Here is a 24,888-nt window from a genome sequence, read left to right on the forward strand (position 1 = left end):
GATAACCTGGAACCCCTGCACAGATGAAGCCCGAGGCAGCTCAGTCTCCAAGGGGGTACCCTAGTAAGGGGAACAGGGACTGTCTCTTACATGAACTCAGTGGCTGGCTCTTTGATCACCTCCCCCTGAGGGTGGAGCAGCCTTACCAGGCCACAGAGGAAAACAATGTAGCCAGTCCTGATGAGACCTGATAGACTAAGATCAGATGGAAGAGGAGGAGGACCTCCCCTATCAGTGGACTGGGGAAGAGGCATAGAAAAAAAAGAGGGAGGGAAGGTGGGAATGGGAGAGGATGAAGGAGGGGCTACAGTTAGGATACAAAGTGAATAAACTGTAATTAATAAAATAAATAAATAAATTATAAAAAAGAACCACTGTTCTGAACACAACAGGGAAAGAGAAAGTAATTTTGTAATTTTGTAATTTTTCTAATAATCCACAGCTAGTCAATTTAAAGGTTTTATTTTTTCTCTAAATAGAATGAAATAACTATGAGAAAAATTGAAATGACAAGAGAAAAAGCATCTTCCCGGAGTGTCCCTGTGTGTCTGCCTTTGCCACTGGAGAAGGCAGGAGCACTTACTTGTTCACCTCGGAGTCCGGGGAGGCCTGGATGTCCTTTGAGACCCTACGAGGAAATAAATGAAGATACGGCATGGAAAGTCAACTCACATAAGGTAGTCAACTGCCTAAATATAGATTGTGCGATACTGGGAATTTTTGCTTCTTTGTTTACTTGTTCTGTTTTAACACTGAACACTGGACACTGAACCCGGAGCCTCACACATGCCAGACCCGTGATCATCTACTACTGAGCCGTAACCCCAGCCCCTCATTAACTTTTCCTTACTACTTCTAGTTCCCTAATTAATACAATATTCTCTCCATTTCCTACTAAATTTGAATGAGTTTAATTTCTATTTTTTTTTAAAAAAAAAACTTAATTCTTAAAATTAAGAGTTAAGTGTTGGAAAAGGCTTCAATCTAGCAAAGAATCTGCTAAATTCACTGAGGCTTTTTGAAAGTTGTGTTTAGCTGTGTAATATTGAGACAATATGCCTTCAGACATGATCTGTTTATAATTACTGAAAAGTTGGACCACATCCAGTCCTTTCTCTAATCCAGTCACCATCAAAATTCATGAATGAACCGACGAAGGAAAGGAGCTGTTCACAGAGCCATCCAAAGCGCCCTATAAAGCCGTCTAGCAAATCAGCCTCGAGAGTCTTTTCTAGGTGCGGGAACCAGGAACAAATGTTAATCTCTCATTAACACCCTAGGCTGTAAAATAGATGATATCATTCATCTTTCATTCTGCTGAGATCATTTTTGTCCTGTTTTCGTGTTCTTACGGCATCTGACAGTAACCACCAGGGAGGACACAAATGTGTCAGGTTCTCGCTTTATGTTAACAGAAGAAACAAGGTGACGGAAGCAGCCAATGTTTATTTAGACAAAAGTCCTCATTCTCAGTGAGCTCATGGGCTAACGGCCAGGTTTGGTACCATCCTCCATTGGGCTAAAAGCCAACTACCATGGCTGAGGCCAGATGGGAAGGAATTCACTGAGGCCGGGTCATGCTGGGTGGCACTGCCATTTTCGCAGGCTCTCACAGAAGAATCCCTGAGAAGGGGATTCTGAAAAAGGGGAGCGTAACTAGAAAGACGATGGCTCAGATCTTGATGTACCTATCAAACCACTCGATCTTCCACGCTGTTGGGTATGTCGTTTAACTTAGTTCTATGAAGTGTGGGGGTAACACCCACATCCCAGGCCTGGGTGGCAGCTGCCTGAGATTTTGGGGACCAGTGACTTTAGTGCATGACAGCTCAAGGTGGTGGTTATCTGAGGTGAGGTAGAACTCTCCCCTGGGAGACAGGAAAGGAAGAACAAGGAGCAGGACGGGAGGCACACAAGTGAGAGGGGCTCTCCCACCACCATCTTTCTGAGTAAGGATGTGCTCATTCCCTTATTTCACTACACGCTTCATGCTTTTCTCTGGGGTCCCCTTCCTCCCTCACCCACAGCGAAACTGCAGGCAGTTCTGGTCTCATGCCTCTGGACTGCTTTCCCAGAAGCTTCTATAACAGATAAATCTATGTTAGGGATGGTTTCTTCTGCAAGTAAAACCCCCTACCCCTTCTCAGGGATTCTTCTCTGAGAGCCTGGGAAAATGACAGTGCTACCCAGCATGACCTGGCCTTAGTGAACTCTCTCCCATCTTTCCTCAGCCATCGGAGTTGGCATTTGACCCAGTGGAGGACGGTACCAAGCCTGGCCATTAGCCCATGAGATCACTGAGAATGAGGAGTTTTGTCTGAATCAACATCAGCTGCTTCCGTTACCCTATTCAGTTATCCTTTTCTATTACTATAAAACAGGAATGCTGAAACATACAGGTACGCCCCGCTGGGGACTATGAGATGCTGTAAGACACAACAACATGGGAAAAATTAAGAGTAATTAGACATGCTGAGAACGGAAGTCATCAGAGGAGAAGAAAGGCAACTTAAAAAGGCAGATTGAGCAGAGAGGAGAGAGAGGGAAAGAAAGAGAGATGAAGGAGGAAGGAGTGAGGGAAGGAGAGAGAGAGCAGGAATGTACACTAAACACCCACAAATGTGCCGCTAAGCTATCCAGAGCTGCTTGGCACCATCCTGTCTCCAAGGTCATCATATTGCAGGCCTTATTTTTAGATTCTGTGTGATCCCCATTTCCCTTAATATTTCAGAGGGGATTGAAACTCTGACCTCCTCATGATGGCCTATGGCACCGTCTTTTGCAATCAAAAGCATCTAAGTGAAACAAGATGTTTTCTGTGTCTGTTTTCAGCGTTACTAGTGTGCACAGAGGAAGCGCAGTGGGCTCTGGCTCTGATCATCTCAGTGACTAGTCATATCACGAGCCTCAGCGTCAGCGTATGTAAAATGATAGCGCTGAATTGGGTAACTGCTAAATTGCAGTTGCTAGAATTCAGTGAGTACAAGGATCGGTCAGAAGGGGCTTTGTCACTTCTGTAAAACTGAGCTACTATGTGGGTGAAAAGCACTGAAGGCTTGAAGACACAGGACAAATCAAGACTGACGCACCTAAAAGCAAACCCCATCTCAGGCTCCCAAGGTTGGGTCCTCACTCCATCAAAAGCAAAGGCAGGCTCTTAGGTTGGACACCTCATCCTCACGGGTGGTACTATGTGGGGGCACTTCTATAGTGGAGCAGGGTGGAGGAGGCGGGTCCCTGGAGGAGTGACTCCAGGAACACACAAGGCCCCCCACCTCTCTTAGCACTGCTTCCTGAGCACATGACGGGAGGGCCTCCTCTTCCACACACTTCCTACCATGCTGGTCTGCCTCCTCACGGGCTCACAAATTAGCAGGATCAAAGGCCACGGACTGAAGAAGCTGAAGCTGTGAGCAATAATCAATAATTCCCTCTTTTAGGTTGTTCACCCAGATATCGGAATGAGGGCACTGGGATGAGCAGAGGGGAAGAGGATGGACAGAGCTGTTAAAGTCTAGATGGAAGAGGTTTGTAAGTCGGGCCGGAGCGGTAAAGTTGGAGATGATACGTTGGCCCCCTTAAGAGCTTGAGCTGCACTTCGTGTCGGCAACCTTTCCGTGCCTTCAGTACGGGGTCTCCGTGCCTAGGTAAGTGGTTATTAAATGATGGGGTGAGTGGAGCGACAAAACGATGGGTGGGAAATTACTTCAGTGGGATAGAGGTTCTGATGGTGAGCATTTCATTTGACGAGAATGAACATCAAAAGGTCAAAACCAACAACATATGACCTTTAAAAATGAATACACTGGCGAGAATAGAGGAAAAACTCTCCTTAAGAAACTCGATCAATAAGAAAATTCAGTATCTCTATTTCAAAACAGATTAAAATATGTTTTAATAAATTAAAGAACTGTCTAAGTTTATGATATGACATCGTCCATAGCACAGATACTAGTAAAAGTAGGGAGTAGAATTTATGTTTTACATAGAGATTTTGATTGTAATTTTATTTATTTTCTTTAAATTGACCTGTTTGTGTGTGTGTGTGGAGATCAGAAGACAAGTTTTAGGAGTCACTTTTCTCCTTCTATCATGTGGGTCCTGGGATAAAATTCAGGTTGTCAGGCTAGGTGGTTAACACCTCTACCTACTGAGCTACCTAGCCGCTCCAAGACATTAATTTTAATCCTTTATTGAACAATAATAACTACAGAATAAAACAGGCTTTTGAATTGAAAAAAACTAACTGAATTAACCACAGCAATGCCCAGGGATGGCAGCTAATTCTGAGGATATAGATATAATTATAGAGGCCAAAATACCTTAAGCCAAATGAAATTATTGCCAATGTTGAAATGTCAACAACCTAACTCAGACTGAGGGGAACTTGTCAAAGCTCTCCAGCTGACAAGCTTTTGGCCACACCTAGTTTCCATGCTGGGGAGGTCAGCTCCTTGAGGCCTTGCTCTCCAATTCCTCTGCAGGAAGGGCAGAGGACAGACATGGATATAGGGGTGGCGACAAAGCTCTGGATTTAGATGCTAGCACCGCATTGGGCTGGGCACCATGCCAAGATGAAATAGCTCTGCAGACTTTTATAGGATGGACGGGCCAGTGAGAGGTGATGTATAGAGTTGGCAATACAGTGGTGGAAATCTTCACGTTGTCTCCCCAGGCCCTGACCTCCAGCCAAGCTAGAGTCTTTTATTAGCTTTCCCACAGATATTCAGAATAGCTATAGTGCCGTCTTTGCTTTGCACAGTGCTGTCCTTGCTCTGGACAGCTTGTGAGGGCCTGGAAAACCACAGAGGACTCCATGGAAGCAGTTTCTCCCTTTCCCACTTCATTTGGCCTTTTACTGTGTTGTGTATCTTTCACTGTGGACTTTTTCAGATAACCGAAGCAAACGTAGTCAAACAAAACAAGAGTCCATGTTGACCCATAACTATTATTTAAAACACACTAATGCCTTTTGATATTCAAAAATGCTTCGTAAGTGTTTGCATTTTCCACAATTAATTGCTTGCATTCCCTCATCCTCTCAAATTTGATCATACTCCTGATGTTCTTACAAGGCAAAATAGCAGGCTTCCAATTTTAATATAGCAGCTGATGGGTTATTTATAAAGCAATTTAAAAAACTATCTTGAATCCAAGCTTGGACTCACAACCTTTGTCTTCTATCCAACTAACTCAGCATGCATTCTGGATTCAATTTATCTGCTGTTTTGGCAAAAAAAAAAAAAAAAAAAATAGTGGGAATTGAAAATATACTTTAGCTCCTAGGAAATTTAAGAGTTACACAAAATGGTAGAGACAAAGTAATGAAGGGGTCATTAGAGGGGACAAACATTGCTGTATACAGATATTGGTAGTGTTTTAAAAATAGAGGCAAGGCTGAAGGGAGAAAGTCAAATAACATAATTCTGTAAGACAGACGAGAAAATATTTCAGCTGCCTTACTTTGCTATTTTGATCTCAATAGTACTTAAAGTTGTCAAAACTTTCCACATTGATCTTTATTTATCTCAACAGGGTTTGTGAGTTTCCTTACAGTCATTTTAGTTTTTGAGTTTGGTTTATATCAAGAGAATTTTAATATTTTCAGATGCTTTCCAGAGAAAAAGACTAATAAAGTCATAGTATCTGTCATCCAAAACTGTTTACCCCAGTGGCTTTCATGAAAATCATTGTCTTACTTCATCTTGCGTACAGGCTAGAGACCATTAGAAATATGAAAAATTGAAATTCTAATAAATATTTACTTAAACAGTGAAATTAGTGCATAGGAAATACTATGCAAACTTATCAAGAACTATGTCATTTGTGTCAAACAGGGTGGGGCTGAGTCCAAGGTCAGCAGTGAAGAGTTGTGTGGCTTTGGGTGAATTATTTAGCCCATGAACACTTCAGTTAATTTATATACGCCACAATCAGCATTATATTCATCCTTAGGGTTGTTTTAAAAAGTACTCAGCTGATTAGATCATTGCAGTTAATAAAATAGATATTTTTGATATCAGCAGTATTACTAATGTAACCCATAAATGGCTCAAATAATAAAGAGATGTAATTAGTTTATATCAATTAAAACAAGTTCCTTTTCTTTAAATCACAAACATGTGCATAGTTAAAAGCCCACAGGCTCTGTCTCCATAGGTCTCTGTCTTGCTCCTGTTGTAGCTCCTTGTAATGCTGAGCAATCAACCTCTCTGGACTTATTTCAGCTTCCTCACTTAGTGGAGGTTAAGTACGGACTTGAGCTTAGGCATTTATCTGACACTGGTGAGGACTGTAAGAATGAAGGCATTCTTCTGAAGCATTGCTGGTACCAGCCTCTAGTCTAGCTTCTTCTAGCATAAATCCTGCTTGTAGGAAGAAACTCTGTGAATTAAATTGTTCCAAAACAAAGAAACAAAACCCAACTAAAGTAAGGCGCATTTAAAAAGGTTGTTATTTACCTGAATATTCTATTTGGTAGAATGTTCAAGTAAATAACCTGAATAATAGCCTGCCCTTATCCCTCCATACACAAATGAACAGTAAGATACATCAGACTCGTGTTGAATGTAGATTTGCTGTATGTTTGTATAAAATGCATACAGGTAAACAGTCTGATGGCAACTTGTCTCAGTCCAGCTAAATAATCAGCTAGTTTGGGTTTAGATTATATCCTTATGTCCTTTGTATTCTTTCCATTACCTGGTTTTCAAAAATCTGTGCTCAGCTTCCATTAATGTATACCATTGGAAAAGGGGAAAAACATTTTCATAAATAAAGCAATGTTATCTCAAAATTTTCGACACTTTTCTGAGCTGTTCTAAAATCTTATTAAACATGGAGAATTCATTTATTAGAGAGCTACTCACAGTAGCTGGGATGGGAGAAAAAAGCAGTTTGTCATGTGACTTGCTATGCACACGTGACCACTGCTCTTTATTAGCTGTTGCCAATACTCACTTCGATGTAACCTGTTACAATGTGGAAATGACATATCCTCCCCCAGCCAAAAGGTGGCCGAGCCAGTGAAGTTATTTGGGGATATGCTAGCAATGTTAGGATGAAGGCCCTAACTGGAGGGAGTAGGCCATTGGGATGGGTTCTTGGACCAGCCTTGCCATTGCCTCTCTCTGTCTCTGATCCCTGGCTGCCATGAGGAACCTTGCTGCACCCACTGTGATGCCCTGCCTCACTACAAACCAGGAAGAGCAGAGCCAGCTGCCCAAGGACTGAAGTCTGTGAACGGCGAGCCAATAAATACCTCCTCCTTTTAGACTGCTTCTCTCAGCCACGTGTCACAGCAGTGAGAGGGTCTGACCAGCAAACTGCTTCTCAAGTTCACATTCACGGATGTGTCATGGCAGACATTACTTACTAACAAGCGGGAATCCTTAAAAAAACCCAAGTGTCTTATAGGCACCTCATTTGGCATACATGTGATCAGAACACAGAAAAGCCTCAGAGTTCAGGTGCCCTTAATACACCTTAAGAGAGGAGGACTTTAACATCCTGTCTCTGATTTCTACTTTGTTCTACCTGTGAATTTAGCCTCCCATCATTGAACTCAAAGGTCTTTTATTATTCCCTAAATCTCATCTTTAATGTATATCAAGTTTCGGGACTAGCATGGCAGACTTTCTGATTAATTTTCCTCTCCCGGGGTAGGAGATTCAAGACATCTGTGTAAGACTCAGTGTCCATGGGATTACAGCCACAGAAGTGCTCTGAGATCCACCCATCAATTAAGTCATAGAAAAACTCTTACCTTTTCACCTTGGAAGCCAGGGGGCCCCACTAAACCAAAAGGACCTTGGTCACCCTGTAAACAAAACACAGAGGTTTAATACCATGGAAAAAATAGAAAATTAAGGTTTTAATCTGGGACAACAAGGCTTGGCACATACATTTCTGATCTTGACAGTCTGGCCCAAGTTCCAACTCTCTTTCTCAGTCCTTCCCACCATCTTGCTCACTTGTTTCAGCATCCCTCCGCTCCTAACCCCACTGCTTCCTCATTTCTTCTAGCACTTATTACCTGATATTTTTCCACTTTCATGCTTTTATTCCTTCCTTTCTGTGTTGTTTTATTTGCTCAGAATGCCCTCACCTCCAAAGTCACAGTCAATAAAGGAGTTTCTTTAACAATTCCACAGGGCCGCACTAAGCATTTTCCCTGTGGTGGAGCTCTGGGTGTGGTGACACTCCCAGAAAGGCTTCATGGCCCTGACCACTCCAGCTCAGAGCAAACCCACTAAATATGGATTAGAGCTGACTTCTCCTTGACGAGGAGCGGTCCCAAGGAAGAAAGGAATAAGAGTCTCCTGTTAGATTTTCATTTGATCGCCTGCAATAAATCTGTTGCAGTGTGAAGAGGGAGAATCAAGTACAAGCACAGTTTCTAAAAGACTGGATTATTTTCTTTTATTTCATCACTTTACATCCCACTCCCAGCTGGGTTGGTGATGTTGTCTTTAATCCTACTTGCTCCAGAAACTTAGGTTGAGGAATTACAAATTCATGGTGTGCTTGAGTTGCAGAGTGGAGTCAAGGCTGGCCTAGGCATGTAGAGTGGGATTGAGGCTAGCCTGGGCTATAAAGTATATTCAAGGCTAGCCTGGGCAATTTAATGACACACTTCCTCTCAAAATAAAATTAAGGCGAAGGAGGCGTGGTATGACAGCTCTATGGGTAAAGTGCCCACTGCACATGCATGACCTGACGACCTGATTTAAAATCTCCAAGACCCAAGTGAAGCTGGGTACAGTAGGACAGCCCTGGCAAAATGGGATGCAGAGATAGAGTCCCTGAAAGCTTGTGTATCAGCTAGCCTGGCTTATGCAGTGGTGAACAGCAATGTGTCCCTGGCGTCAACAAAGCAGAAGGCAGAAACCAACAGCGAGAGAACACACAGCACACACACACCGTATACATACACATGCACACTCATATATGCTCACAAACACATACACAGTACACATACACACACAAACTCACACATATATCCGAACACATACAGCCACTCACACAGACACACGGGGTATACATACACAGCCATACTCACACACGCACACTGTCTACATAAACATGTACACACACTCGCGGACATATACACATACACACGTGGTATACATACACACGCATGTATACTGGATGAAGAGTGCTGGAGACATTTCGGTGCTACAGCACTTGTCTGTCATGCTTAAGGCCTGGCAGCCCTTGCACTGAGAAGGACAAAAAGCAGAGAAATGCATCTATCCTTTTTAAACTTCGGTTTCACTGAAAATTCAGTGGCAGTGTGAGGTATTGAATTTTACCACTGACTCCATTTCTTATTTACACTATTAACTGTGGTTAGTATATACAGAAGTCAAAAGTGAAAACACCTCAAATGGAGACATCATTGATTCACCTTTCCACTCCCATACTGAGTCATTCTATCACAGAGAAAGATAAAACCAACCATTTGATATGAATGCTTAGATCTGAGCTGTGGCCTCTATTTGGAAGTCATCAGAACAGAGCTGACCTCTAATTTCTACATTTAATAAGAGAGTAAACAAGCTGTATTTAGCTACTTTAAAAGATGGCATTTCTGGTTCTTAGACTTCCTAGTACTTTTCTTTATAATGATGACTAGGTCAGTGAAGACATTGTCTTTCCGGAAATAGACTTTCTTTTTTTTTTTCTGTGTTATTTTAGACACTAAGAATTCAGTTCTGTGACAGAGAGAAAATTTCTAAAACCTTAGATTAATTTTTCTGAGGATTTCTGATGTGACTTTACGTTTATAAAAGTTTCTGTAATCCAACTGCAAGATCAGGTTTCAAACCAGCAGTCACTGGAATTGTTCACGATTTTGAACTTGCAATTCTATAACAGCAAACAAGACCATCTTGTCATAGCCCGTCTGTGAGGAGCTTTCCAAGGATCCTCCTGCAGACTCCACCAGCAGCACAATGCGGTTGCCCGTATTCTCTGGACTCAGGATCCTGAGGTCCCGTAGACAGGTCTTGTGTGTCACACAAACAAAGAAACACACAAGAGAAGCATGCGCAAAGGTAAGGGGGTGAGAAAGAGGTTTACCCAAACTGAAGAGTGCACAAAAAAATCCTGCCTCGTAACCCAGTGTAAAAGTGGGAAAGAGATTAAAGGAAGGTGCCAGCATGGATAAAGAGTGCCACCTTGAAGCAGTGGGTCACGTAACAAACTCCCTGGTACCCCAGGGTGGGACAGCTCTGTAGTAGTGCCTGGTCAGTGAGGCCCTAAACAACACCAGTTTTTGTTTGTTCTTTTGTTTCTCCACCCACCCCTGGAACAGAGGATAAGGCAGCATGGCTGAAGATGTCACACACCTTGGCTGCAAGATATACAAGAAACAAGCTGGAGCCAAGCTGGAAACTTCCTCCCTGCTGGCTTCCATCATGCCTCGATACCTGATTAGGCAGCTGGGAGAGAAATGGCATCCACAGTCCTACACAGCTCTGATCCCTGTAAACCACAAAACCAGCCTGCCCGTGAACAGCAGAGAATGCCTTCATGGTTGTCTAAGAGTCTAAGAATGCCCGACCTTACACAAGATGCTAATGCCACCCCTCCACGGGAACACTGCAGAAGAATGTACGAGCCGGAAGAGAAAGGGCCGTGAAAAGCCACCTGTATGTGCAACACAACCACTACAATGACTCAGCACTGGGGTCACACACACTGGCCCAGTCAATAATCAAAGGTGGGAAGGGCCTGTGGGGCCCTACCTCTTACTCCCTAAATACTGGCTATCGATAAATTCTGCGAGCCTGGAAGTCATTGTCTTCGGTTGTGTACTGAGTGCTGAGCCCCAAGGCTCCAATGGATCACTCCAAACCATGGCCACACAGATGGCTTAGTTAAATACAGTAGGTCACAAAACACACAGGGGTATGAAAAAGAGATTTGAAGAAGAAGAGTAGTAGACAAGGGTAGGGAAGAGTTAAGACAGGGTAGCTGGTGAGAGAAATCAGAGCGCATTATATACATGCATGAAATCATCAAATAACAAACTTAAGTAATAAGTAAAAATAAGAAAGAACCTCACTAACTCCTCAATAACAAAGCAAAATAAAATAAAAACTCCATTTTTACTTATTCTACCAAAAATCAGCATCTTTCTCTCAATTGCTGGCTTGTTGCTATCTTTATTTGAAATCATTAGTTTTTACTAAATTTCAAAGTATTATGATGACATGAAAGGCATCCTGGGTTAGAAGTGAGAAAGCTTTGTTCTATCATTAACTCTGCTGGTTACTACTCAAAGGTGTAGATGGACCTCTGCTCTGCTCTGCTCTTTACAACTACAAGACAGGATAGGAAGGCTGCCTCTCTGGGAGTCACTTAGCCTTTCTACCACGTAAAGACTCTGGAACTTTCCTAAAACATGGTGTTATCATGTCACACACAAACACACACACACACACACACACACACACACACACACACACTAAAACCTTTGAGGTTAAGAACACACCTAGGCCAGATATGGTAGGGCAACCATCTGTAATCCCGGCACTTGGGGAACAATGGAGGGTCAATGTTATTTTTGGACACACAAAGAGTTTGAGGCCAGCCTGAGCTACAAGAGACCCTGTCTTAAAGGATCCCACACACACACAAGTTCACATTCAGCTCCAACATTTTAGCCAGTTCATCCTGTCTGACACAATATCAGGCTACAGCAGGCACTTGACAAAATTAATGAGAAGACTTAAATCAGAAAAGGAAGCTGATGGAACATAATTTGCTCAATTCTTCAAATATTTCTTTGTTAAAATTTAATAGTTTTCCGCTGTGTTCTTTGGCTGTCCAATAAAAAATATATTTTAAGGAGGAAAAATTATATTTTTATTTGTGTATATGTATATGGTGTGTGTGTGTGTGTGTGTGTGTGTGTGTGCTTGAGTGCCCTCATTCACATATGCACATAGGGAGACCAGAGGCAATGTTGGGTTTCCCCCTCCATTACTGTTTGCCTTACACTTTTAGGTAGGGTCCCTGGAATTTGAGGCAAGTCCGTAGGATTTACCTTTCTTGCCTTCCAGTACCGAAAGATGCAGACCCGAGCAGTGTCCATCATGCTAGTTTTAAAAATATGGTTGCTAAGGATACAAACTCAGGTCCTCATGCATGTACAGCAAGCCCTTTATCTGTTCAATCATCTTCCCAGCCTCCTGGAGAACTTTACTTTTAAATATTAGAAACAAATGAAAACATCTTTATTTCATTGACAAATAATTACCTTTTCTCCAGAAGCAGCTTGGCCTAGGGACAACCCAGGATCTCCTTTGGGGCCCTGGATGTGATATTAAAGAGATGCTTAGTGAAGCACTAGTTACACGTGCGTTATTGACCTCAGTACATGTCCTCAGGTGCTACACACAGCACATAGCATTAAATAACACTATTTTGTAACCACGAATTCACAACAGCTTGTTATCACGGCAAGACCAAGCCCATCAGCATCTCAAGATGAATGGAGCAGGGGTGCTTCTTTAGGAGCTGGTGACAGTTAAAGGCGGTCTTCCTTTCTTCAGTGGTGTAGCCATTGCTGAGCAACTCAGGCACCAGTAAAGAGCTTCCCACTCACGCGTTTAAGGAAATCTGACTAGGCTCAGTGGGTCACACACAGAGAAGATGTGAAGTGGGAGGGTGATTTCTTGGGAGGAGGATACCAGGGGGTAAGGGAAGGCGGTCAGAAAGGGCACTTGAGCATGAAAATGACTAGAACCCATTAAATTCATGTGGAAAACTGTTAATAAAAAAAATATACAGAAAAAGTATTTTTGAGCTATTTGCTTTATAGCTTATATTTTCAGCCTTGTTTGTAAAAGCAGAGATATCTAAAAACCTCCCGAGTACAACTGAAGCTTATTTAAAAAAAAAAAAAAACACACACGAATAATAAAGTTTACAGTAACTTGCTACTTTTGAGACACAATGAGTTATCATTATTATATTAGCTTTGGAGTGATAATTGTTTAATGAAAGAAAATTGCTTCATTCAAACCTTAACATTTTAACATATGACTATGCTTGAGTATATTTTTAATCTTGAAAGCACAGACTGACATTGCTTTTATGATTAAGAAAAAATAAGAAATTAAAAAAGACGCTCTGTTAGGATCTTCTATTCTGTTGTTAAAACAGACACTTTTCAGTCAGTGAGTTCTTTTATATTTCAATTTTCAGTCAGTGGTTTTGGACACAGTATTAAAATACCTTTTCCTGTGATACTGCTGTGATTGCTCCCACTGAAACTCAGATTGAGCCTTAATTATTCAGTGTGGCATGTTGGTGGATGGGAGGTGTTTGGGTCTTGGGGACAAAGTCCTCATGAATAGATAATGAATGCCATCTCTCCACAGTGGCTGACCTGTCTTCTTCTTTGAGGCAGCTTGCTGTAAATCAAGCTCCTTTGCCCCAACCCCTTCGGTCTTCCATGTTATGCCGAAGCCAGCCAGAAGCAAGCCACAATAGAACCGGGATTAAAATGAACTGCTCTTCTTTTTAAACTTCCCCATCTAAGATATTTTGTTGTATCAATAGAAAAATAGACTGTTCCAAGTGTTTAAGAGAAATGTGTCTTTTCGTCAAAGTATTGTCAGATTTCATAAAATATAGAAGACCCAGTGGAGAGTCTTTAAAGCTTTAAGTTTTCCTGCTATTCTTAGATAAGAATAAGTAATTCTCCACTCCTAGATAATAGTAAATGCTATTTTCACTCTGTGTGAAAGAGAGAAGTAACTACATCTTTTTTTCATGGATTTATGGAGCTTCCAAACAGCTCACAAGATGACTGGCTAAGAAGAGAAGATCAGAGAAGTCCCACCCACTGGTCTTTTCATTTTACTAATTACAAATTAGTAATATAACTAAGAGGTTCATACCATCACCATTTCTACCATCAAGCCTATAGTGGTACATCAGCGTACATCAGAAGTTACAAGATTATTGATCTCGGAAGTATATTTTATGATATTTTAATATTTAAGAACCAAACTCATTAAATAGCAAAACTAACAAAAATTATAATCTTGACATAGAGGAAAGTGGAGGCACCCAAGGCACTTGGGAGGCTGAGCTAAAAAGACTTTTTGAGTCCAGGAGTTCAACATTAGTTATGTTAACACAGCAGGACCCTTATCTCAAAAAAACAAAACAAAACTTAAAACACCTTTAGACTCAGTGACATTGTGTACATACAGGCGGCAATAAAATCCAGCCAGGGTATCAGTTTGTTTTCTATTGCTGTGATAAAATATTGAACACAAACAGCTGAGAGGGGAAAAGGGTTTATTTGTCTTGCATGTCCCAATCCCAGCTTGTCATTGATGGACACCAAGGCAGGAACTCAAGCAGGGAAGAAACCTGGGAACAGGATCTAAAACACGGAGGGGTGCTGCTCACTGGATGATCCCCATAGCTTACTTGGCTTACGTTTCTATGCTACCCAGGACCACCTACCAGACAATCCTGTAAGAACCATGACCCAGGACTGTCAGAATTTCTATGTCCCAAGTCTAGACGGAAAAGCAGAGAACATTCTTTTAACATGTCAGGAAAATGACATAATGGACATTAGGAGCTGCTCACCTTCGGGCCTGGCAACCCAGGTAACCCAGGGTTTCCGTGGGGTCCCGGAATACCCTGCAAATAGTGAAAACGCCTCATTATTCTTAGAACAGACATAAATAACAGGGTTTCCTTTGACATTCACATAACGATTACATAATACATCCTAATTAAAATAAACATAAAATAAATGTTATTTCTTCTGCCACCTTTGACATTTAATATTGGAAAGAATAGCTATGTTATTCAGATAGCTAAATGCTAGATTCCATCTTTTACATCAAACGTTGCCTGGAGGTGTAGCATTATCCACCACGTCTGTTCACAGCACACAGCCTACTGCTCCACCTAAGCCATGCACACGGAGCCTACCAATGTGTGATTGTTTGGTTTCTGTACTCTTCAACCTGTGCATCCCTTTCTGCAGTCAAGATTTGCATATGGGATAATTCATTACCTTTGCCACATCTTTACCTGTGATTCTTAAATCTGTTTTGTTCTACCTTCCTTTTAAAACCTTGGACTCATTTCATGAAGTGGCATCTCTCTCCTAACGATGCTGCTGAAACTACTGCACACAAGATTCATAGTACGCTGCCTCCCAGCATTTCATTCAATGGTTCTAATCTAGTACGTAAGTACTGTGCTGTCGTTTCAACTGCATCGGCATTTGTGCTATTTAGTTTCAGGATTCAAACATCTTTGAAAAGACACTATCTTACTAGTCTAGGATTCTGTATAGTATTCCATCAGCCGCCTGAATGTTTGTCAGTTTGATTGTACTTTACTGACAAATTACTGTAATCTGAATTTAAACTTTGAGTTTATCCCCTGATAACCTAGTTTGCGCCTTGAACTGTACTCATACTTGACAATTCTCATTGCTAACTCTTACAACCACCTTGTAAGACAGCCACTTTATTCTTATTTATTTATTTATATATTTAGCTCACAGCAGCGGTGAGCACAGAAAGTGAGGTCCATTTGCCTGAAAACATCCAGGTCTGCAGTACCTTTTGGGCTGTGTAATCTCACCTCTGTATTCTCTATATATACATCTTAATATAACATAGAGTGAGCAATTGTCTCTTCAGGAAAAATTGTTCTACGGGGCTCAACAATGTTGAGACTGAAGATAGCCTTAATAAGAATGAAACTAAGATGAAAACACTGCAGTCAGGGAACTTGGTAATCTTAAGAAAGAAAGGGAGGTGGGAAGATCTATGGAGATTAATGAATGAATTGTTGCTGTAGACTTCAGGATGATGGCTTTAGGGAAAACTTGTTTCAATTACAGTCTGGGATTTTTTCAGAGAGGAATGACTTGCTGGTTGTGGCCAAATAGGATCAAATTTAGGGAGAGAGAATTGGCAAAGTTGCAACTTTCACGTTAGAGAATTGATTGAAAGGGATGAAAATGGAACTGCAATTTAAGTAACTGGTCTTAAAAACAGACAGTTCTCAACTTAGAGGATAGCACGTGAGGCAAATCAAAGAGACATGGATATTGGAGGGACCCATGTGTCTTGAGTACAGTTGGAGATTCAGAACCTGAAGTTCGCCCTGCTGGGAAATAAGAGCGTTAGCGTGAAGGAGGAAGAGAGCAAAGAAGGGCTGAGGGCAGAACAGCAGGTCCGGAATCGCCCTCACAGAAGGAGGAAGAATGAGCACGGTTGAACCAGGACCTAGAGGACACAAAGCAGGCAAAGACTGGAGGGACTTGGGAGTGCCTGGCAGGCCACCAACTCCAGAGTTTTGGAAACTGCCAAAGAGCAGCTGAAGCACAGTGCGTTGGTCTTGACCTTCAGATGCATAGTCTTCTGGTTTACAGAAAGCGTATAGTAATGTTTTACAGAGCTTTGGCTTTATATTCTCCCTATGATACAGCTCATGATATAAAGAAAGTCAGTTGCATTAAAGCTATTTGCATCTGTCTTCGTAGTGCACAATTTTTCTTTTCTAGTTTATGGAAGAAAGACTTTCCTCAGCAAAAATCTACATCTATTTCTCTAGGCTTGAAGGAAACTAATTCTAACAGAGCGATCAATCTTTTCCGGGACCTGTGTAATGTGAGAAGCTACTGCGGATCCCTAGGGCAGCTTTTTTCCTTCAATGACTCCAGGATTTCCTGCTACGTAACCCGGGAGGGCGCTACTTTAAGGCAGTCTCGTCCTCTTCATTTCACAAAGTTAACCTTAGGACATGGATATCAGTTTATAACTAAGAAAGACATAAGGAGCCAACCAGAGCAGCTGCGACTCTCTAAATGCGATCCTAGTCTTTGACATTTCTACGGAGGGTTCTTCGGGCTGCCTACATTCATGCGAACAGGAGTGCGGTGGAGGAGCTAAATCTGAAGGTTCAGGTTTCCAGAAGGATAAACGTGGGGGGAAACCCACCCTGGGATGTTACCCTTCTACCCAACAGCAAGAAACGGGGTCAGTCTACTCACCCGTGGGCCTCTCTTGCCTGGTGGCCCTGGGATTCCCATCGGACCAGGGAGACCCTTGGGAAGAAAACATCAAGGTTAGGAGGGATAAACAGGAAGCGTGTCGTGTCGTTTCTTAGGAATCTTTATCAGATGCCTACCCCATAATGACTCCTTTCCTTCCCTCCCCATTCCCTGCTCCCAGCTGACAATGGTTTCAACGCAACATTAACCGGTCACCCAAATCAGCATGGGTGAGGTGAAACTCTATCACTTCTCCTCTTTAATCTGGCCAGAAATGGCAGTGGGAAGTCCGTGGCTTATAGTTAGAGCCATGCTATCTGGTTTTTACAGAGAGTATAGCTAGTAGTTTTGTGGGTGATTTTTATCTACATTTATTTTTATTGTGGAAGGAGAAATTCAGCTTAGGGCTGGAGCTCAAGCACATTTTTTAAACACACTTCAAAATAGGACTTTAACTTTAGAAATGAAAGAAAGCACTAAACATTTTGTGCTCTTTTAAAAAACTTACACCAAGGGTCTGAATGCGTTAACCTATCACAATGAGGTACTTCTTATAAAGGCACAATGAATCTGTCTTGTACTAAATCTGACGAACCAGGGGCTCACTAATAAAGGTAGATGACTTTATAAAGCAAAAGTGGAGGAACTAGAGAAACTGGCTGCACTTGCGAGGACCTGGGTTCAGTTCCTAGTACCCATTTGATGGCTCAAAGCTGTCTACAGCCCCAGTTCCGGGGGTGCGGTGCTCTTTCTGGCTTCTGCAAGCACCAGATATCCATGCAGTGTCCCTACAGAAATGGATGCAAAACACTCATACACACAAAAATTTAAAAAAATATATCTTAAATGAAAAGGATGAAAAGATAGTCTACGGTATGGGAAAATATTTCAAAGCATTCATCAGACAAGTTAGTAACAGAATATGTAAGAAGTTTAAAAAAATCTCTCAACAAAATAATCTCTGAAATTGGACAAACCATCTACATGAAAATCTCTAATAAGCATGTGAAAAATATTCAGTTTCTCTAGTCCTCAAAGAAATTCACTCAAAACTACAAAACTACATTTCCCCTCAGGTATTTTTTTTTCCAAAAAGAAAAACAAAACAAAACAAAAACAAAATACAGCATGAATGAATAAAATCTTGTCAACTTTGGTGGGGGTGCAAACTAGTATAGCAATTACAGGAAGTAGTAAGTACGTTACTAAAACCTAAAAATAGGTTTATCTCACCATCCAGCTATCCTCCTACTGTGTGCACATACTCAAAAGAAATTAACATAGGAAAGAGAAACTTGCTCTTCCCTGTTCATCACCGCACTACCAACAACCAATACAAGAGGGAATCAATCTGGATGCTCACCAGGAGATGACTAGGTTACAAAATATGGTATGAAACAGAAGCAAGGAAATGTTATTGAGCCATAACAATGACACTTTATCACACAGGTAGAATTGGAAGATACAGAAAAGTACCATGTATTTTTCACGCAAGCATAGAAACTAAAATTATAAATAAAACAATCTCAAAGAAGGGAGTGAAGTGATTTCTAGAGGTTAGGAGAAGGAGGGTACATGGAAGGAGGCTGTATACAAAGGTACTATTACCGAGGAACAATGCTTTGGGTCTTCCGGTACAGTGGGTGGCTAGTTTATGATAACATATATTTCATGAAGAACTAGAAGACAGAATGTGAAAGACCTAAACACACACACACACACAATGATATGGAGGCAGAAGTACCTAAAAGCTTGATTTTATGTATCATTGGATTGTCACACTGTGCATACATATGTTTGTTTATTATGTGTCTATAAAATTATAAATTTTAAAATACACCATGAATGAAATGTATGGGGATGTAGATTTAAAAAGCGCTATCACCTGAAAGTAGGAAAGCGGCCAGGTTACAGGGCTTACACAGAAACATCAAGAAGTAAGACAGCCTCTTCAAGTTCACATAAATCTCCTGCTGTTCATTCTCCCCCTTGTGCTCTGTAATCTACTTTCAGTCTTGCACAGTTCTGAAGACTCTCCAAGCTCAGCTGTATCCTTCTCATCAGAAGAAAGGATTCCCTGCCTCCACTCAGTTCCCATTCTTTAACTCCTCTGTAGCTCTTAGTAATTCTGATCAATTTATTTTCCCCCTGGCTTTTGTAATAAGCATGATTGTTTTTGCACCCATTTCAACTACTCTGCTTTCTTCTCCTACAACCAGAAAGCAAAGTTCCGCTGCTCCAGGTCTTGGCCCTCCTCCACAGCTCTCTGAAGATACTGCACAGCCTTGTCATTTCAACTGTAATTGACATGGAAGACTATCAAATGTATACCACAGCCTTGACTTCGCTTCTTCAACTCTTTCAACTGAATTACTTATCGTCTTGTCTCTTTCTTCTGGTCAACCATCATCTGCTGCTGTTAAGCACATTCTCATCTTTATTTTCAGTATTGATATCACTACCATTAAATCTTGACAACAATCTCTGATTTTCTTTCTTTTCTTGGACCCTAGATCCAATCAATGTCCAAGCTCTATCATGTATCTTTCTTCAAAATATCTCTCGAATCCCATTTTCACTTCTGCAAACCCTAATAATGTCCCAGTCATACAACATAAATATGGCACCAGAAACTTCCTATCTATTTTGGGTACCCTGGCCAGATTGACTTTCATATGTTAATATTCTTGCTTAGAAATCTACAAAGTTCCTGAGAGCAATCTAAAGTCCTAACTGCCAGTTTGACTGTTGAAGACGCTCCATTATATGACACTATCTTGCTTGGGGTTTTTGTCATTATCCAGGCTAACATAAGAGAGTTTGGCCTTAGAGACAGAAAATCTGTATTCAAATCCTCATGCCATTTTGGCCAGACAATGAACTCCTCTGGCCTTCAGTTTCTTTCACTGAAACATGAGGACAATTGTACTAATGTCACAAAGCTCATTCAGGAGAATGCACATGAGGGGCTACCAGAGCATCACCCACATCAATGAGTGCCAGCTACCACTCTGTCTTCCCCTTGTTGCGAAGTAAAGTCTGCCTTTCTCATGTGTATTTACTCCTTCAGGCCCAGAGCTACATTATTCTGTCGTAAGATCCTGCCACAAGCAGTGATCTGTTTGGGATCTGCTCCCAAATCTTATTTTTCACTCCAAGCATTTAGCTTATGAGATTATGTCTTTCAGCAGCATATGATTTGTTTTTAATTGTGTGTGTATGCATGTATGTGTGTGTGTGCATGCACATGTATGCACATTTAAGAGTGTAGTGCTTTCAGTGGTCAGAGGCTTCAGATTCCTTTGGAGCTGGGGTTGTAGGTGGTTGTGAGCTGCCCAAGGTGGACACTGAATTAAAGATTTAAATATAATATTCGCTCTTATTGCTGAGCCATGTCACCAGCACCCAACAGTATGCACCTCACTTCACCGCCAGATACAGTCACACATGTACAGTAGTTTTCTTCTTGAAATATAGGTTCCAAGTATGCTGGACTTTGTGTCACTAGCATACAATATGAGAATTTTTCCCGTGCTGCAAATCTGTCTAAACAATTGTCTGGCTATATTTTTGGTAATTGGACTGAAGAATTCGATACTACGATGGAGCAGCTGAGAGTGGCCATTGTTACGGCAAATTCTACCAGAGTGGATGCAGGACTAGCCACAGGATTATCATCATGGATTGCTGCAGCCATGAATCATCTGAAGAAATGGGCGGGCATGGGAGCGTTAGCAGGCCTTCTGGTGTTGGTCTCCTTGGTTTGCCTGTGGTGTATATGCAAGATTAGAGTCTCACAACAGTGTAATGCAGCCATGATCATTCAGGCCTTTACAGCCATTGAAGCAGGACAGTCTCCCCAAGCATGGTTGGCTACCATAAAAAGCTAAAATGTTATGCTCAGGATGCGAGGCTAAGCACTGCACTCAGGGTCAGCCGCTTTCGACCCAGAGAAGAGCAAGTCTGATTGCATGCGGGTTGATGCCCCAGGTCCCACCTCTGAGAAAAAGGTATCAGACGGGTCTGATGCTCTTTGGGTGGATGACACCTAAATGAACATTGGTACAAAGTCCCAATTTATTTCAAATATCAGAGATCAGACCTCTACTCTTGCCTGATGAGTCTAAAACAAAAAGGGGGAACTGTAGAGAGCTGCGTAATGCCGCGCCTTAAAGATGGAGCTGGTTTCCCCCTTCCACCTTCCTGATGGTGAGTGCTCTCTGTCACAAACAACTCCATATTTGGCTAAGGCTGAGGATCTGGCTTGCTTCCTTGTATGTGGACCTATCTGCATTGCCCACGAGGCAAGCTGGGGTTGGCTACCCAGAGGCTATTTTAAGCTGTGGGCTGGCTTTCCCCAGGGTCAGAAGATTGTTCAAGGTTCCTGAATAAACTGCATTGAGAACAACAACAACAACAACAACAAAAAGATCAGAAAGAAGGAGAGGAGGACCTCCCCTATCAGTGGACTTGGGGAGAGGCATGCATGCAGAAAGGGGGGGAGGGTGGGACCAGGAGGGGAGGAGGGAGGGGCTCATGGGGGGATACAAAAGGAATAAAGTATAATTAATAAAAATTAAATAAAAAATTAAAAAAAAAGAAATATAGGTTCCTTCAGAGCAAACACTGCTTCCGCCCCGAGCTCAGCAGAGACTAAGGAAACGTCTGCTGAACACATTATTGCTTTAAAAATCATCTAGATGTAGTAACTGCTTGGGGCTCTACAGACAGATCAGGAGATAAATGCTCATTCCACTACACTGACTTTCTGGGGAAAGTAAGAGGTACGTATTTGTTTAATCCTACTCTCAGCAATTCAACAGTACCAATATGTTGTTATTTTTCAGTACTGCAAAGAGGTTCATTCTCTACAGCAGAGCATCTACTGGATTTACTGTAACCTCCAACAGTTTGCCTTAGGAAGAGTTGCTGAGAATACAACTGCCTCAAGTAATAGCCACAGGGCAGCACAAGCTGAGAACATGGCATCACCTGAGCCCAGTCAGTTTCTAGAACTCAACTAATGAGTCAAGTTGTATTTTCATTAAATAAAGAAGTGTCTTGGTGGTAATAGAGCAATAGCTCAGCAGTTAAGAGCACTTGATGTTCTTACAGAGGAACTGGGTTTGGTTCTCAGCACCCACATGGTAGCTCATACAGTCGGTAACTCCTGGGGATTGGTGGCCCTCTCTGGCCACCATGGTCACCAGACATTCATGTGGTATAGAAACACCTGCAGGCAAAACACCCACACAATAAGATAATAATAAAAATCAATGCCATAGGACATGTTTAGTAAACTTAAATTTTTGAAATATAATTCTAAAGATATACAGGCAAATTAAGATATACAAATGTCTAAAGACAAAAACAAGCAGCACTGACTTCAAATGAGTTTTTAAATGATCTTAGAATTTTTCAAATGTTCATCTCCAATCGTATCCGCATAACGGAAGAAATTGAGAGCAGGAAAGTTCTGACCAATGCTTCAATTTTGTTTGTATATTATCAGATTGGCTTGGGGTTCCCCATTGAATAGGCTAATCTTTTTGTTCCCAGAGTAGGTTGGTTAATAGAAGAGAGGTAGAGCTTATATTAATCCATTTGTAAGTTGGCTACATCATTAAAGAGATAATGAAATACATTATTCACCATGGAAATGAAAATACGATAACATTTCCAGCAATTGTCTACAAAATAATGTCTATATCAAAACAATTATACTTTGCTAGTCCATTTTGATACAGGAATTATTTTGATAAATGAATTCTTAATTGGTATGTTTACTATATTTTCCCCTAACTTAACTTTTATATGATTTTTTTAACATCACTAGGAATTGGGTGCACGTTCTTGATTTATATAAAAAAAATATAAATCCATACTTTTCAGTTAAAATCCTGGTTGGATTTCCACTAAATTAGAAAAACCATATAGTCTCCTCACCAGTTTGCCCAGAATTAAGTAATGTTTCAGCCTACCAATTAAAAAAAAATGTAATTTAAGGCAGAGTTGCTCTCTGGCTGATGTGTTAAAAGTATGACATCACTCACTGTGGCAGGGTACATTCCTTAGACAGATCTGGTCCATCCTATGATGTATGGTCCAGATACCTCTTTGAAATACATGGTAAGTTAGTACATTAAGACATAGATTAAAAAAAAAAAAACTTACAGGAGGTCCAGCATCCCCTTTCGGCCCTCTCAGATAGTCCATGTCAAGCGTTGCATTATAATCCTCATAATAATAATAACCATAAAACTGGGTTTCATAGCTATTTTCACTGGGATAAGTAGCATCTGGGTAAAGTTCGTCTTCCTTCTTTAGTTCAAGGTGATTTTCCACAGAGGGCCCATGTGTCACTCTGTACAAGGTGGTATTTAGAACCCGTTCCATTTCCATTAGTTCGTTGGTGTGTAGACTGGCTGAGAGAGCCTTCTTGAGATTAGTCATTGTGTCTTGCTTCGTGTGTGCAATCCTAGATGGTGCCTTCTTAGGCAGGCGCAGGCCAGCTGCTTCCTCTTCGTGGTGGGTGACGTTATCTGATCCAGCTAAGGGAGGGCTGAATCTCCCCTCTGTACTCATTCTGGTCTCATTAGAGTGGTGATGGGACAGTGGCAGGCTTAAATCTGTCTCTTCCTGAGTGGTGATTTCTTGAGCTTGAACTCTGTAGTTTGGAAGAGTCACAGCTGAGATGTTTCCTGAATGGAAAGAAATCAAAGGAGACCTTGGTGTCTGGTGCTCTTGGCTTTCATGTACTGTGGCAGAACTATTATTTCTGTTATTTGGATTGCTTTTGCCATCTGCGCATGTCTTCTGTGGCAATTCTGATTCATCAAGTGCTTTGGGCAAGGGCGTGTGCTCAGGGTGTCTGGTTGGAGTTACTGCCATGTGAGGGAGGATTGTTTCCTCTTGGGATGTGTTTGCTGGGGGGCACTGCTGTTTCACGTATCTGCAATAGTCGGCCGATGCTGCTGTGGAAGGAATGATGTCCAGCTGGCACACCGTTCCCTCAAAGTGGACAGAATTATTATTCATACTTCCCAAGGTAAGCACACCATGAAGGTCAAAGGTCTGAACTTCAGAAGGAGTCTCTCCACTGAAATATCTCTTTCCACATTCAGCAAACATGTAGACAACTCGGTAGCTAACAGTGATGGCAAATGCGTGCCACTGTTCATCATGGACACTGTAGTTGAAAGTTACTGATTGCTTTCCTCCAACATGCACCATTAGTTTCTTAGGTAGCAACTGCACTCCTAACTGCAGTCGATTGTTATTTCGAATGCTGAAGAGAAAGGCATTGTTCACTTTACGTGATTGCAATGCAATCAATATTGTTAGTGGCTGCCTTAAGCTAACTGGCAAAATGTTCACGAGAGGTGACTCAATGTATGCATTATTTTTCAGAATGACACCACATTCTGTTAAACGGACCCCCTGAGGTAATGGTGGGGATGACGGCACAGCCATCACTGATGACGTGTATCTTACATCTTTGCCTCCAAGGCCTAGTTGATGAAGAATATCTATGCCTGGAAATGAAAAGAGAGAAAGATAGAAAGGCTCTTACTCTTACATATTCATACAGATGTTTGAGTATAAAAACAAAATTTTCCAATCAACATAAGCACGTGCTAACGATGAGTAATTTCTAGGTAGCAAAAGCTAGTGAGAGAGGTGTTAACCCTCAACAACTTGAACAAAGCAAGTGTGGCATGTTCTTCACACATGGCTTTCATGATATCACCAACTAACCAGGGCAGGATTACTTTTTCCTACTGAAATTGTGTGCTGGGGAATGCCCTCTACACTTCAACTGGGACCCTTCTATC

At 41.6% G+C, this 24,888-nt stretch overlaps 1 protein-coding gene across 2 annotated transcripts in view; it reads right to left on the bottom strand.

Moving 5' to 3' along the window:
• The window catches only part of Col24a1 (collagen type XXIV alpha 1 chain), a 249,978-nt gene that overhangs the window by 211,070 nt on the left and 14,020 nt on the right, over positions 1 to 24,888 (bottom strand). For both annotated transcript variants that reach the window (XM_060392579.1, XM_060392578.1), the window contains exons 3-8: positions 23,228 to 24,588; positions 17,054 to 17,107; positions 14,623 to 14,676; positions 12,269 to 12,322; positions 7,766 to 7,819; positions 584 to 628 (exon numbers count right to left, since the gene is read on the bottom strand). In XM_060392579.1, the coding sequence (XP_060248562.1) occupies positions 584 to 628; positions 7,766 to 7,819; positions 12,269 to 12,322; positions 14,623 to 14,676; positions 17,054 to 17,107; positions 23,228 to 24,588 (1,622 nt within the window). The remainder of the gene's footprint in view (positions 1 to 583; positions 629 to 7,765; positions 7,820 to 12,268; positions 12,323 to 14,622; positions 14,677 to 17,053; positions 17,108 to 23,227; positions 24,589 to 24,888) is intronic.

The sequence above is a fragment of the Meriones unguiculatus genome, chromosome 10, assembly GCF_030254825.1.
Source record: "Meriones unguiculatus strain TT.TT164.6M chromosome 10, Bangor_MerUng_6.1, whole genome shotgun sequence".
In the NCBI taxonomy this organism is placed as follows: domain Eukaryota; kingdom Metazoa; phylum Chordata; class Mammalia; order Rodentia; family Muridae; genus Meriones; species Meriones unguiculatus.